At 45.1% G+C, this 14,708-nt stretch overlaps 1 protein-coding gene across 2 annotated transcripts; it reads right to left on the bottom strand.

The window, feature by feature from the left end:
- Positions 1-1,252: 1,252 nt before the first annotated feature.
- LOC106976278 (nuclear RNA export factor 3) lies at positions 1,253-13,190 on the bottom strand. Of its 2 annotated transcripts, XM_053201477.1 has the most exons (18): positions 12,936-13,189; positions 9,581-9,755; positions 9,214-9,367; positions 8,489-8,572; positions 8,292-8,396; positions 8,087-8,167; positions 7,422-7,529; positions 7,145-7,248; positions 5,315-5,351; positions 4,896-4,964; positions 4,755-4,810; positions 4,508-4,615; positions 4,330-4,388; positions 4,101-4,216; positions 3,965-4,007; positions 2,692-2,778; positions 2,269-2,318; positions 1,253-2,158 (listed from the first exon to the last, which is right to left on the bottom strand). In XM_053201477.1, exons 1-16 carry the CDS (start codon positions 12,937-12,939, stop codon positions 2,711-2,713), a joined length of 1,371 nt encoding a protein of 456 aa, XP_053057452.1. In that variant the 5' UTR covers positions 12,940-13,189; the 3' UTR covers positions 1,253-2,158; positions 2,269-2,318; positions 2,692-2,710. The 2 variants fall into 2 exon arrangements, with proteins under 2 accessions (XP_053057452.1, XP_053057453.1); XM_053201478.1 differs by lacking the exon at positions 8,489-8,572 and having other exon boundaries at positions 12,936-13,190.
- Positions 13,191-14,708: the final 1,518 nt, after the last annotated feature.

The following is a 14,708-nucleotide window of genomic DNA, read 5'->3' as shown; positions in this document are numbered from 1 at the left end:
AGAAACCAGGCTGGGTCCTATGGGTTGCCCTCGCCTCTCTTATCCTGAGAAATTTCTTGTGGCCTCAGACCTGCCGAATTTTGATTATGTGATTTTGTAAACAGGATGGAGAGTAAGGATTGTCATAGACATGGAAGCAATTGTGGAAGAATTCCTAGTTCTCAGCCACAGACAGCAGCAACCTAAGGGCTGCCCAAGAGATGAAGGTCTGAAGGGCTGTGTATTTATCTGCTCATGAAGGTACACAAGGTCTGTACCTACATGTAAACCCCTTCCTTCCACTACTTTCCTACATCTCAAGGAAGGGTCCTCCTGTGAACACCTTCCAGAACTGAATCTTAATTGTGCTCCTCATATTAATAATTTTCCAACTCTGCCAGACCCCAATAGGTGCCCTATTTACCAAGGAGGTATCTCTGACTTAAAGAAATGCCTGCCTCAGAGAAGTTGTCTTCTCCAAATATTTTTACCTAATATAGTGTATTTTTATAATTAATGAGTTTTAAACATACCCCATACAGTATATCAACACACACACACAACACACACACACACACACACACACACACACACACACACACAATTTTCCCTAAAATAAAAGTCTTTGTATTCCCTTTCTCATTTAGTATCTTATCTCAATGTTTGCAATTGTGTTTTTATAGTTGTTATGTTTGGATAGATTTTCACAGATTTGTTGGACATTACTATTGCTTTCAATAAGAATTTTAGGTTGATCTTAGATTCTGATCTCTCTACTGATTTTTTATATATCAAAGATATTTATATTTTATCAGTTATACATGAGGATGATTTTTTATTTCAAGCTTTTCATGTGATTTTTAATTCTATTTTGCTTCAAACAGATTGAATTTAAATTTCACTAGATTTATATGGTTAAAAAAGTAATACTATTTTCTGTATACAAATATCTGACTGAAACACTGGGGACAGAGAATACCAGCATTTAGGTCAACTTTATTTTACCAGTTAATCCCTTATCTGAACATCTGCAATTGTATTTTTATAGGTTATTATGGTCGAATGGATGATCTCATACATATCTTGAGTATTGATATTATGTTTTTATTTTTATCTTTATGTTTTTTAATTTTATTTTTTATTTTTTAAAATTTACATCCAAATTAGTTAGCATATAGTGAAACAATGATTTCAGGAGTAAATTCCTTAATGCCCCTTACTCTTTAGCCCATCCCCCCTCCCACAACCCCTCCATCAACCCTCAGTTTTTTTTCTCCGTATTTATAAGTCTCTTCTGTTTTGTCCCCTTCCCTGTTTTTATATTATTTTTGTTTCCCTTCCTTTATGTTCATCTTTTTTTTCTCTTAAAGTCCTCATATGAGTGAAGTCATATGATTTTTGTCTTTCTGTGACTGACTAATTTCACTTAGCATAGCTATTAATTTTAATAACAATTTTTGATTGTTATGTTTCCCTCTCTATTGATTTTTCTATATATCAAGGATATCAATACAATGTGAGTCATATATGAGTGCATTTTTTGCTTGCCAGGTTCTCTTGTGCTCTATAATGCTGTTTTTCCCTAAATGGATTGTTTTTAAATTTGAATAGATTTGTATGGCTAAGAATGAATGCTGTTCTCTGCATAAAAATATTTGACTAATATTTTAGAGGCAAAGAACACTATCCCTAGGTATAACAGAATAAGAGAACATCCCTCACCTGGATAGGCACACAGAACTGGGGCAGACACACAACCTGGGCTTTAGAGAGAGGTCTAGGATTTGAGTGTCTACCCCACTGTTTTCCAGGAGTCACTGGCCTTCTCTGACTCTCATTTTCTTTGTCTGTATACCAGTGATCAAAATACCTTCCTCGAATAGATTTTGCAGTCTTTCAACATAACATGCTACGTCACTATTTATTAAGAAGAGAATCAGGAATCCTGAGTAGGAAACTACACACCAGTTGGTCTTTAGGTGGGTAAGTATCAGTTTAACGTTGGCTTCTCAGCCCCAAGAAGGCCATCCACTCAGTCAGAAGTTAACTCAGACTAGAAAATAAACACAACAATGATAATGAAGATGAACATGACCACACAGGGTTTCTTGTCCAGGCTGTGTTTTCAGGATCCTGGATCAGTCTGTATGATGACCTCCTCTGGGATCTTGTGCTTGACCTGGAGGAAGTGAGAAAGGGGAGTTGGGAGATCAGCAGAGCCAGGAACCTTGAGTCTCATCACCAGGCCACCCAATTTCTGTTCACTTGGCTTGAATTCCTGAACCTTACCTTGGCTTAAACGAGAACCGGCATATTCCTAATAGAGGTCATGAAGTTACCTAGTGTGGAGAAAGCACAGGTGATACCTATCAAACCTAAAATGGAGACAGTACTATTTCCGAATCTATGCAAAAGAAACATGTCCCTACGTTTATTACAACATGGTCAATGCAATGAGACCTGTGGCACAGTGCTTGCTGGGAAAACTCCTAAAACTCAAATGTCTGTTGATAAAGGAAGAGGGTCAAATAAATTCAAGAAGTAATGCACATCTGGTCAAAACAACTGCCTAGCTTCTGTGTTAAAACACATAAATGTTCAGGATGATAATGAGTGAAATACATAAGCAATACTAATTACCAGCAAGTTCCCGTTATTAAATCCTCAGCCTCTCCCATCACCCTCCTAACTGCATGCACCCCCAGCACTCACTTCTGAGACCGTTGGAGGTTCATCCCAGACTGTGTGGTGAAAGACTGAACCATTCCCTGCTGCTTCTGGGAAAAGGTGTTCGAGTAGCTGCAGGAGGGAGTGGGAACTGGGATAGATAATGTGCTCATGGTATCCTTAGGGCTGATGATATTCACAAGCAGAGTATCATTCAAGATGCATAGACTGGAGGAAAAATGGGACCTTAGACAACTGGACAGATTGACAAACTGACATCCCAACAATGATCTTGCTCCCACTGCCACTTAGCCATCAGATTCTCTCCATATCCCTGCTGTATCTCCCATCCATGTTTCTTAGATACTACCTCTACTTCTTCACCCCTCACAGAGCCAATATTTGGCAAGATACTTGAAACAATATGAGGACATTTAACCTTTTGACCCTAAACCACGGGCAAGTTTACATCAATACTTACCAGGCACATATGACAAAGAGTTGACAGTCTAATCTCAATTTCCAGAGGAAGAAAGTGTGTCACAAAAAGATAATGTGTGATTTGGCAAAGGTCACAAAAATAGTGAGTGTTGGGAACAGGAAAAAAAAATCTGATTACAGAACTCACACTCTTAATCACTAGGAGAGATGATTCCTTGGATGATCCTATTGCCTTTTCGCAAAATTCAGAATATGCCAAAGATTGTAACACCTGATTTCCACAGAACTGAACTCATACTGAACTGGGTGATCCACCCACAACAAAGCATTCACCTGTAATTGTTGACAGGGTTAGCAATGAAGGTCCGGGTGAAGGCAGGAACAGAATCCTGAGACACTCCTTCCACTTCAACAACAAAAGCAAATAACACCACCCCTTAGCATTCTACATGCTCTACACACTCACACAGCATTCCCAGTCATGGTCTGACTTGATATTCATTCGTGCTGGAGGGGACAATTTTTCTCTGGGAGTCAGAGTGTTCTGAATGGGGAAGGCAATCTGTTCCCCATGACAGGGATCCAACTATGTGCTGGGACCAATGAATACCCCTCAAAACTTTCAGGTTCAGAGCCCAGGTTCACAGAGTAAGGATCTAGGGTGAGAGCTATCAAATTCCACAGACTGTGTCCCTAATGCCCAAGCTGTGTGGGGTAGACAGGCATATACCTGGTTCAGACCAGGGTGGTTTGAGGACAGAGTGAGGACAGGAGAACACAACAGGAATCGGGGAAGCTGGGAGAGTTCTGAGAGGGAGCCCAACCACCAGGGAAGGGGCAGTGGGGCAGCTGAGGAGGAGGTTCTACACACACTCACCTTCCTTGAACACTCCGTTGACAGAGAAGCAGAGCATCAAGTCCTAAAAGGGAAGAGCCCAGGTGCTAAGTCACCTACACTTCCTACCCACCTGTGGCTTTCTGAGGGCTACCCTTGGGAGGAAGCAGGTGCTCACCATCTGGAACCATATGTCCACCACAAAGGAGCTGAGGTCATGCTGAGTTTTGGGCAGCACACAGAGGGAGTGCACAATGTCATGTTTTGTATGCTTCAGAAGCTGAACACGCAGGTCTATGGGGGGGGCAGAGAAGCAAGTGAAGGTCAGGGGTTGCCACACCCTGGGTCCTATGATTAGCCCCTCACATCTCCTTCCCCTGCCCAATCTTCCCCTATCACACACGCACAGGGGTCCTGGACCTTCTTCATGTTCCTGCTTTCCTTGAGGTACTCGCACAAGCTGCTTCTAGGGAGAGAAAGAGGAACAGGGAGTGGTGGTCTGGCCAGTGTGCATGCTTCCCGAGCTGCCCTGTGTCTGCTGGGAGCCACAAAGCCCATGAACAGAGTCTGGGCTGTGCCACTCACGGGGCTGGCTCCTTGGGGTTGAAGGGAATGGTCCAGGAGAAGCAGGCCTCATCGTGGTAAGCACCGAGGAGACCCTGACGGTCTCCAGAGTCATAGATCAAGTAGTACCTGTGGGGAAACAATGAGGACAGTCTCTATCTGGGGTATGGACCTCAAATGAGATTTCAAGACACAGTCAGCAGTCCTGAGCTTGAGTGGCCTCACCCATCCTAGCCCTCCACTTTCCCAGGTTCCCAGGAGTACTTACTGCTGCAGGAATTGCAGGACCAGACTCTTCAGTGCATCAGATCCAAAGAAGCTTCCCTGAAATCACAACAGCCCTCAGGACCACAGCTGATATCCCTTCCTCACACACCACCCAAAACCTGGCTTGATCTGCCTTCCTCACCTTGCAGGTTGGTAACCTCTTGTGGTCTGCAATACCAATGCTGGTTGGTGAAGGTGACTCCTGGCCATCCTGGGGAAAGGAAGAGGAAGTGAGTGTTGCTGACCAGGAGCGGATTATGGACAATCAGGAAAAGGATGGGCCCAGGAGAGGGTGAGGCTCAGAGGTCAGATATGAAAGGGACATGGAGATTACATGGGCAAGGCTACATTTGGGATCACTGTCTTGGGGTGCTTGATGCCTGTGGAGAACGTGGCTGAAGGAGATCCGGAGCCCTTGTTGGGTTTCCACATATATCTGCACATCCATGAGGTTTAAGGGTCACGAAAATTGTAACTTCTTCAAGACCTAAATGGCCTCTGGGCAGGTTTGGGGTGACATCAGTGCCAGTAGAGGACTCAATGATCAAAGAATACACCTACCAGGCATAATAACTTGGAAAACAGTTCCAGGATGGAGCTGCAGAAATCCAGATGAAACAGAAAAGTCAGTGAAAGTTTGCAGGTGTCCTTCATCATGGGAGCAAGCACACTTACACCTGACACATGGCCAGTACATCCCACCTACACTGCAGTGCCCCAGGCTTGCAGGGCCCTTGGCACCTCCCTTGTGGACTGACTTAGAGGAAAAGCACACACTCTCTCTCCCCATCCCTTCTCATTCCTTTCTTCTGCCTGACCCCCTCCTCCCTCCCTTTCCCCCTGGGTGGCTCCCACCTAGATCATCCTGACTCCCATCTCCAGATTCACCAGAAGCAACATTTGGATCCCAGGGCCCAGGGCTGCCTTCCCCTCCCTGCCTCCCTTCTTTCCTCTAGGCCGCCACTGAATACTCCAGAGAGAAGAGGGAATGGGGTGATAGCCCAGGGTTCTGGTGCCTCACGAGGGGCCCAGCATTCTGCAGGACCATGACACCCCCAGGGATGGCCCAGAATGCTGGGGCACGGAGGTGAGTGAGGCATGACCCAGGAGACAGGGAGGGAGAGGAATGGGGATGAGGACAGAAGGAGTGAAGGAAGGAGGGGAGAGGTGAGAGAGACAGGGGAGTAGAGACAAAGGAGGAAGAGAAAGCAAAGCAAAAGGAAAAGAAAGAAGCTTTACCATGGTGGTGGGGCCAAGGAGGAAGAGAAAAGAAGGGGGAAATGTCTCCCCAGCTGCAGCGCATTCCTTCATTTGCCCTGGCTGGCCCTGGCATCCAAGGTAGGAATGGAAAATATGCAGGTGTTGGGCTGGGGGCCCATTGGATGCTGGTTGAAACTTTGTCACCTGTGTGAGCTCAGTCTGAGCTGGGCATGGGGAATGGGGCAGCCACAGGGGCAGAAGACCTTCCCCAGAAGGAGTAGAGGATCAATCCCCAGGTCAACATGGGGCTGAAGGTCTGTGGTCCCCCCTCTTATGATCACCACATTCTCTCCTGAGGGCCCCAGTGCACCTGTGTCTGACCCAGTCGGTTCCTTCCCTGAGGCATTATACCCGTTGCCAGGCTACCCAGGGCTCCACTGAAGGAACAGTCTGGATGATGTGACATGTGGGGGTGGGGTGGGAAGGGGGTGGTGCCTCTGAGAGGCCTGTCCTTCATCTCCTCAAGCTCCTCTCCTCTCTGCCTTCCATTCCTGCCTGAGGAAGCCCTCTGCTCCCTGGCAGTCTCCCACTTCTGGCCCCCTGACTCAGGGAACCCTGGTTTCTCTCAAGGAGGGCCCAGCTCCTGGCATTGGGTCAGAGGAACAGATGTCATGATGGCAGCCCCCCAGGACCTCAGCCCTCAGCGTGGGCAGGAAAGCCACCATGGCTGCCTGGAATTGACGGGAGGAGGGGGGATACATTTGGTTCAAGGAAAGGAGGGTCCCTCTCAGAACAAGGGAAGGAATCCCTGTCTCAGCAGGGAGGCAGGACTGCCTGTCTCAGCATGAGGCCCTGGCCTGGATGGAGGACCCTTGTGAGTCCAGGTCACAGCATGTGGCGCACAGTAGTCACTCTGGTCCTAGTGAGGAAGGGGGGCCCTTATTCATGGATCACACTTTGGGGAGGGCATGCCAGAGAAGGCTGGGTGTAGATAGCCAGCAAACAGACCTCAGACCAAACAGGTGAGAGGATCAGAGGAAGGAACGGAGACCCCTAAGCACAGGCGAGGGACAGAGAGAGAAGAGCATAGGGCCTCTGTTCCTCGCAGAGGAACAGGGATGCTGTCCCCTCCAAGCAGGCACCGTCAGGCATAGTTCAGAGTCCCACAGGGTGACGGAGAGTATAACTGACCTTATGTTGGTTGATTTATCGGGAAAGGTGGTGCACAGGGGGCTTCTGTTTGCACTCATGTCTTCTCGCTGCAGTCTTTTGCCCTTGTCCAACTCCCCTGCAGACTTCAGGGGAGTAATTATTGGAAGGAAACGCAAGGATCAGAGAAAGATGGCCAGGATGACCCTGCACCCCCGGCCCTTTCTTTTTCCAACAAATCCACTTCCCTGACTCTCGCCACCACCCCATGAGCACTCTCACCTTCTTTTTAAAGAAAGATCTGGGTACCACACCTTACCTCACTGTTGGAGAGGTTCAAGGCCTTGATGCTGGAGGCATTCTGCATAGTGTTGGATAGACCATCCATCTGGTAGGGTTTCTTGTCGCTCAGGGTCGAGGGCAAAAGCTATGATGAGGAAAGTGTTAGAGTGAGGACCCCAACAGGGGTTATCTGAGACCAATCTGCCTCTTCTACCTAATCTCCCACCTTTGCCATCAATACCAGCACTGGGCCTGAGTTCTCACCTTGAACATGTTCTTTTCATGAATCTGCCGGGAGGCAGCCATGCTGTTTCTAGGATTTGGTACCATTTCAATATCTCGGGTGGCCATGTCTCCGAGAAGCCGAGGGGAGGGAATCACAAGGCTGAGACAGACCCGGCTGGTTACAGCTTCAGGTTACCCTCCCCACATTACCATCCCCAAGTCTCCTTTCCAGACAGGCTTCTCTGATCTTACCTGCCCTAGAACTACTTCTGTAGACATACCAGGGGCAAAGCGGACTCTCTGGATGTTAAGAGATTGTTAGAAGACTACATATCTTTTGTTTGTGGTCAACTGCAGAGTTAGAGATGGGGTCAGTGGCTCTGAGTCTGAGGTAGAGATGGGGGATGGAGGCAATAGGTGTGGGAAGAAGATATGGGTCTGGATATAGATTCACAGCTGGTCTTGGGTCTGCATTACCTTTATCTGATCCACATTTTCTGGCTTCAGCTCCTTCTGCACAGACTGGGGTGCATCAGAGGGGTGGACAAAGATAGATATCTGTAGGGAACCCAAGAGGGGCTGAGTAAGCACCAGGAAATCTGATCCTTGGGATCAAGCAAGACCTTGCCCCTGTCCTGCCATCTTGCCCCTAACTAGCCCTGGCCATGCCCTTGACACACACCATTTCATTATTCTCATTCCAGATCTTGCCGTTGACACTCTTCAATGCGAAGGCAATGCCGGCATTCTCAACAAAGAACTGGGCCTGCATTTTCTCATAGTGAAACTGTAGGGTGAATGGCAAAAGAAACAATATGAGACCCAAGCCACTGCTCCTTTGCCCTATTTCTTCTCATCTGCCTCACTGTCTTCTCTTGCTTCCACTGGGGTGAAGGGGACACTGCATTGCTTCTGAATCAGATTCAGCAGCCACTTCTCATCATATCTGATGCCAAATGGAATCTAAGAGTAAGAAATGGGAGAAGAGATGGGAGAAGAGATTGACACAATGGAACCCAAGGTTAAGATAAAACTCAAGCATGTCTTCCTTTCACACCTTTTGTGTGTGGGGGGGGCGGTTCTTCAAAATAATTTCTTATGATAGGACAATATCCATTATTGTGAACTTTTGTACCAGTCATGGATTTCCTAAATAACCTTTCTTTCCATTCAAACACTTTCTTCAAATAATCAACTTAAGATGTTTAACATGAACTTCCTTATATAAAGTTCCAAGCGATCCTTGCTCAAGGAAGGATGCCTTAGCCTGTCTCTCCAACAGAGACCCCAGAGACTCGACCCCCTCCCACACTCAGCTTAAGCTAAACTGAGACTTCCAGGGTGGAGCTGCTACTTCTCCTTGGCTGTAGTTTCCTCTGTTCTTAGACAACCTACCCAATTCTCCCTTTAGTAAATCTGTTCCCTTTACATTGCTTCTCTGAGTCTGCCCTTACCTGATCTAAGATGCTAACTCCTAGTAGTAAAAAGACGGATTACCCACTCCTCTCCCCCAGAAAAGTACCTAGCATCTCTATATGAGTCCAACATAATTCCCTCTGTTCACCTCCTTCTGCACATTGGGTTCATTTTGCCAGGACACTCACTGTGATCTTGAACCAGCTCCTGGAGGTCTCATCCTGCCTCTCCCCCTCCATTCTTGTCTCTGGACGCTTTTGCTCTCCCTCCATGTTAGCTTGCGTTTGGTCTTGTATCTGAAAACTGCCTCTCCAATGACAGGATGGAATGGCATAGGGAGCACTGTGGGGAAGTGGAGAGAAGGAAGTAATCCACACATGCTTGGAAAGTCTTCTATTACACATTCGCCCCACTGTACAATAAAGTTTGCTCAACCATTAACCTGATTCCATCATCCTGCACTCTTCCAGGTTGAAGAAGAGAATGGCATATTCAGCTACAGGGCTATGTATTCCACTGGCTGGTACATTTCAGCTATGGTGACTGGTCACTTACTATCTTCCTCGGGTGCTCATGCGACTGTCATTTGTTGCTGGATCTCCATCTTGCTGCTGGTGGGATGAAGAATCAATGCCAGAACGGACATGCCCAGACCAATTGTTATGCCTCCGTCGGTAAATACCCGAGCATCTTGCTCTTCTTTGTAAGGAGTTACCTGTGTTATTATGACCTGAAATTGAGAATAGCACATCACTGGTTCCAATATCACAAAAGGTTCCGGGGAAACATCATGGCTAATGAAGAAATATCACTGACTTTATCGTCTAAAATGAAATGCAGCACAATGCTAAAAAGGTTGAAAGACTTCCCTGGGGCTCCACTTCCCGGGAGATGAGAAGTGGGGAGCATTCACAGCCAAGAAGAAAAAAAAAAAGCACAGAGGAAAGGGTTTGGGCCTAGGGTTTAACCTGTGATGTTAGCCCTTGCTCTGCCCTTTGCAGGCTAGGCGACCAGGGACAAGTTGCTTATCATCTCTAACTCACAATTCCCTTCTCTGCCCTAGGGGGATAACAATATCCATGCTGGAAGTTTGGTGTTATGGTTCACAGGTCAAAGGTGAGTTCCCACCTGAAAAAAAATTAGAGAAGTGAAAGTTACATCTGATGAAAATATCCAGAAAAACTTAGAGAGACATAATATGGAGAATACCAAAAGAGAGGGGGAGAGAATTAAAGGAGATGTCCCCAGAATGAAGGAGAGGGAAATGTGGAGAAGTGGCATTTGATGGGATCTCGCTTGAGAAGTTTCCCAAAGTAACAGGATAATCAAGTCAGTATAACAATACTAATAGGAGACAAAGTCTGGTTTAAGAAAAAACATTCCTAGAGAAAAGATGTACATTTCACAGTGATGTTAATGTAGCACAAACTGAGAAAATTTGTGACTGGAGGAATCAAACTAAAAGAAATATTGAAGGTTCTCCTTCAGGCAGAAGAAATAGGATCCCAGATGGAGGCACACAGTTGCAGGAAAGAAAGACTAATGGCATTTGTGAATATGTAGGCAAGTCTAAATGAGTATTGACTATATGGCACCATGACACTAATTTCTTCTAGGGGCTTAAATATACATAGAATTAAAATTCATGGCAATACATCGGGAGGGGGTGAGAGGAATCAAAGTATCCCAAAGTTCCTTCATTGTCTGAAGAGCTTTGAAGAAGTAATTCACATCACACTGTGAAAAGGAAAACAAAAATTACATTATAGTCAGAAAGGTAAACACTACAAGAATGGCTAAGGGATGTTTAATTGTCTGGCCAAATGAGGTAACAATCTAATACTAAAAACAAACAAGCAAACAAACAAACAAACAAACAAAAAAAAACCCAGTATTAAGTCATTCCAAAGAAAGGAGAGGAAAAGGGCGGGCAAACCATAAGATACTCTTAAATACTGATGGCGGGTGAGGGAGAGGGGAAAGTGGGTGATGGGCACTGAGGAGGGCACCTGTTGGGATGAACACTGGGTGTTGTATGGAAACCAACTTGACAACAAATTATATAAAAAATTAAAATAAATTAAATAAAATATTGACATAAAAATACATGTGCAGTCAATATGGCATACAGAAACCAAGTTATATATATATTTACATTAAAAGTTTCAGACTGGAGGGGCGCCTGGGTGGCTTGGTCGGTTAAGCATCCGACTTCGGCTCAGGTCATGATCTCACGATCCGTGAGTTCGAGCCCCGCGTCGGGCTCTGTGCTGACAGCTCAGAGCCTGGAGCCTGTTTCAGATTCTGTGTCTCCCTCTCTCTCTGCCCCTCTCCTGTTCATGCTCTGTCTCTCTATGTCTCAGAAATAAAATAAAAAAAGTTAAAAAATTTAAAAAAAAAGTTTCAGACTGGATATTCCAAACAGAAACACAGATATTATGAGACTGGAAGGAAAACAGTCCATCAAATGCTCCTTAAAAGAAACATCTGCAAAATTTAATGATCTAGAAAATTTGGAAAAAAAAAAAAAAAAACTTGGCAAAATGTATAGCATTTACTTACTGACCTCCCAAAAGCTGGTGTAACCATATTACTAAAAAGAAAGGTATTTTTTTCAAGAAAAAAAAATTACTAGATTAAAGAGGAGGTTTCATTATAATAAAAGGTTCAATGCAATAAGAAGCCATCAATACAAAATCCTAAATTTGTGTGCGTGTCTTAACACAGAGCAAAAATGTGCAGAGCAAACAGTGACAGTAAAAAGATAAATGGATTGGGGCGCCTGGGTGGCGTAGTTGGTTAAGCGTCCGACTTCAGCCAGGTCACGATCTCGCGGTCCGTGAGTTCGAGCCCCGCATCGGGCTCTGGGCTGATGGCTCAGAGCCTGGAGCCTGTTTCCGATTCTGTGTCTCCCTCTCTCTCTCTGCCCCTCCCCCGTTCATGCTCTGTCTCTCTCTGTCCCAAAAATAAATAAACGTTGAAAAAAAAATTAAAAAAAAAAGATAAATGGATAAATTCACGATTACAGCAGGAATATTAACACACCTCCTTGAGTAACACATAAAATGGCAGACATACAAAGCCATAAGAGACTCTTAAAAACTGAGAACAAACTGAGGGTTGATGGGGGGTGGGAGGGAGGGGAGGGTGGGTGATTGGTATTGAGGAGGGCACCTTTTGGGATGAGCACTGGGTGTTGTATGGAAACCAATTTGATAATGAATTTCATATATTGAAAAAAAATAAAAATAAAAAAAATAAAATGGCAGACATAAATTCCACTAGGTGGAGAATATTTTAAAATCAGAATAAAGCAAATTAATAAATGTACTTAATTGACATAGAACAGTGCACATAACCATTACACGTGGAACGTTCCAGAATAAGTCATGTGCTGGGCTATAAAGCAAGCCTCAAGAAACTTCTATGGAGGTAATACAATCTACCCTGAATAGTTGATGTAAGAGTTAAGGGTAATAGTGTGTTCTCTGCCACTCCTTCACCTGTAGTAGGCATCCAAAGAATATTAATTTACAGCAACCCCCCACTCCCTTGCCTCGCACGTGGCCAACCTAGGAGCCCCTCCCCACTCTCCAAACTGTGGACTCTCCAAACCGTGGGGACCACATAAAATCAGATCTATCCCTTCAATCAGTGAAAAAAAAATCCACCTGAGCCATAACCACTTCCATAGGAGGGGAGTTTTTCCATGTGGAACCGGGATGGGAATGTCAGGGCCCACCTGGCACATTTCCTCAAGAGATTAGAGAAGAGTGAGCCTGGGCCCTCATCACCCCTTCTCTAAAAGGGGGTTGGCTGGGTGTCCTGTGGGGTGGGGTGGGGGAAGGGACCCAGCAGCCCTTGTAACTTCTGGGGATCTGAGACCAAGGCCTCATGCTGGCCAACTCACCCATGGTGTGGCCTGAAGGCAGTGACCTGTCACCAATGTCCTCACAGGCTGCTTATGAAGAGAACCTGTGGGATCTGGAGCTGGAGGTTTAGAGAAGATCAAGGAAAGCTGCTGAGGACAAAGAGAGCAGGCCCCAAATGACTTTGTCAGCCTCACACAAACAAGATGGAGTCCTTACAGGAAGTCCCCTCCTCAAAGCCATGGAGAAGAGAGCCCCGGGCACCAGAGGTGATTACTGTGATTACTGCCCCCTGAGTTTGCTATCAGCCTATCAGGGAACTGTTTCTAACTGAACCAGCCCTGCAGAAAAGGCCAACTAGAGTCAGGGGGCGTGGGACCCAGGCACTTGCAGCTACAAACACAGGGAACTCTGTATGCCAGGCTCTGTATCCACTTACAATACATCCTGTTCCCTCATTCTGCAAACCCAGAGAACTCTGAGTGCCAGCTGTAGGCCAGCCTCTGTACTTGCTACATTGTATCTTATCTCTCATGTAGTCCTCACAACGGGACTCTGAGATCACAGTTACAGGCTTTGCAAGGTTACTGAGACTTAATGAGGTGTTGGAGTTTTCCTGGAGTCATTCAGATGCTACCTGGAGAAACAGAGACTGCAACTGAGCTCCATGGAATGGGGGTGACATGTAAATGCATAGGTAGCCTAACTAAATTCTTGCTGCAATATGTGGGATTTGCTAAAGTTGGAGCAAGGTAACAGAATGTTCTGAAACTAATCACATGGCTGGCATTATCTCCCGTGCATCCCAGAGAGATAATAACAAACAAGCAAACAAACCACCAATCCCCCATCCCCCCAAAACAACAGCAAAAACCAACACACACACACACACACACACACACACACACACACACACCAGATCTGGAAACTATAAAGGAAAAAAACAACAACAGAGTTTCGTGGGTCACTGTAATGAGAGTAGAATGAAATATATATATATATATATATATATATATATATATATATATATATATAGTCAGTGTAGGTAGATGCCCCTTTAGTGGTCAGAGTGAGAATTGTAGCTCTGAATGTCTCAGACCAGAGGGCTTTGCAAGGGGGAAGGAAGGAAGGAGGCACCTGGGCTCCAGTATATCAGCCAGGAATTTCTGGAATTTCTACTTCTTTCTGGAATTTTCTACTCTGTGCCCACAATCCCTTCCTAGATCTCCATGCCCTGAGAGAGAAACTTCAGTCCCTGAGAGAGGTGAGGAAAAATCTCCACATATGAGAGTGTGAACACTTGGGTTTAGGGAAGTGTAAGACAGAAACACACATACATACACAGATAAACTGTCAAGTCAAAGGGTGAAGTTTGTTATTTGCTTATTAAACACTATCATGTGAACATTTTCATAACGTGGTAAATATATATGAACTTTTCTTGTGAATTGGTTATTATATATTTTCAAGTGTTTCTCTCAACAAATTTGCCTAATCGCAAAATGTTAAACATTAAAAATGTATGCATAGAAAATGGAAATCATTCTGCACCTTCCATCTATATATGATCCCCGGGCCCCAAATAACTGATATCCAAGATGGCTTATGTAAATAGATTGGTACACATTATCCAGATGTGTTTCTCTTTAAGTAATGTGCTTACCTACCTTAAAATATCTGTGTAGTTATGTGGTTATAGATACACACTTTTTAAAATTTGCCAACACGTAAATAATGTTCTGCAAATTGATTTTTTCACTTACTTACTATACCATCTCCAGATTGCCATTTCTTCAGTTAATGTGGTGTGGCAT

This window comes from Acinonyx jubatus, chromosome X (assembly GCF_027475565.1).
Source record: "Acinonyx jubatus isolate Ajub_Pintada_27869175 chromosome X, VMU_Ajub_asm_v1.0, whole genome shotgun sequence".
Lineage (NCBI taxonomy): Eukaryota > Metazoa > Chordata > Mammalia > Carnivora > Felidae > Acinonyx > Acinonyx jubatus.
This window is presented reverse-complemented; position numbering and strand designations above follow the sequence as displayed.

Bases quoted from the DNA above. Each gene is read 5' to 3' on its own strand.
- LOC106976278 (XM_053201477.1), bottom strand. The intron at 9,368-9,580 runs GTAAGTGACCAG...ACTTCCCCACAG, and splicing joins ATGAGCACCCGAGGAAGATA to TGCTCCCTATGCCATTCCAT. The intron at 4,616-4,754 runs GTAAGTACTCCT...GTTTCCCCACAG, and splicing joins GTCCTGCAATTCCTGCAGCA to GTACTACTTGATCTATGACT.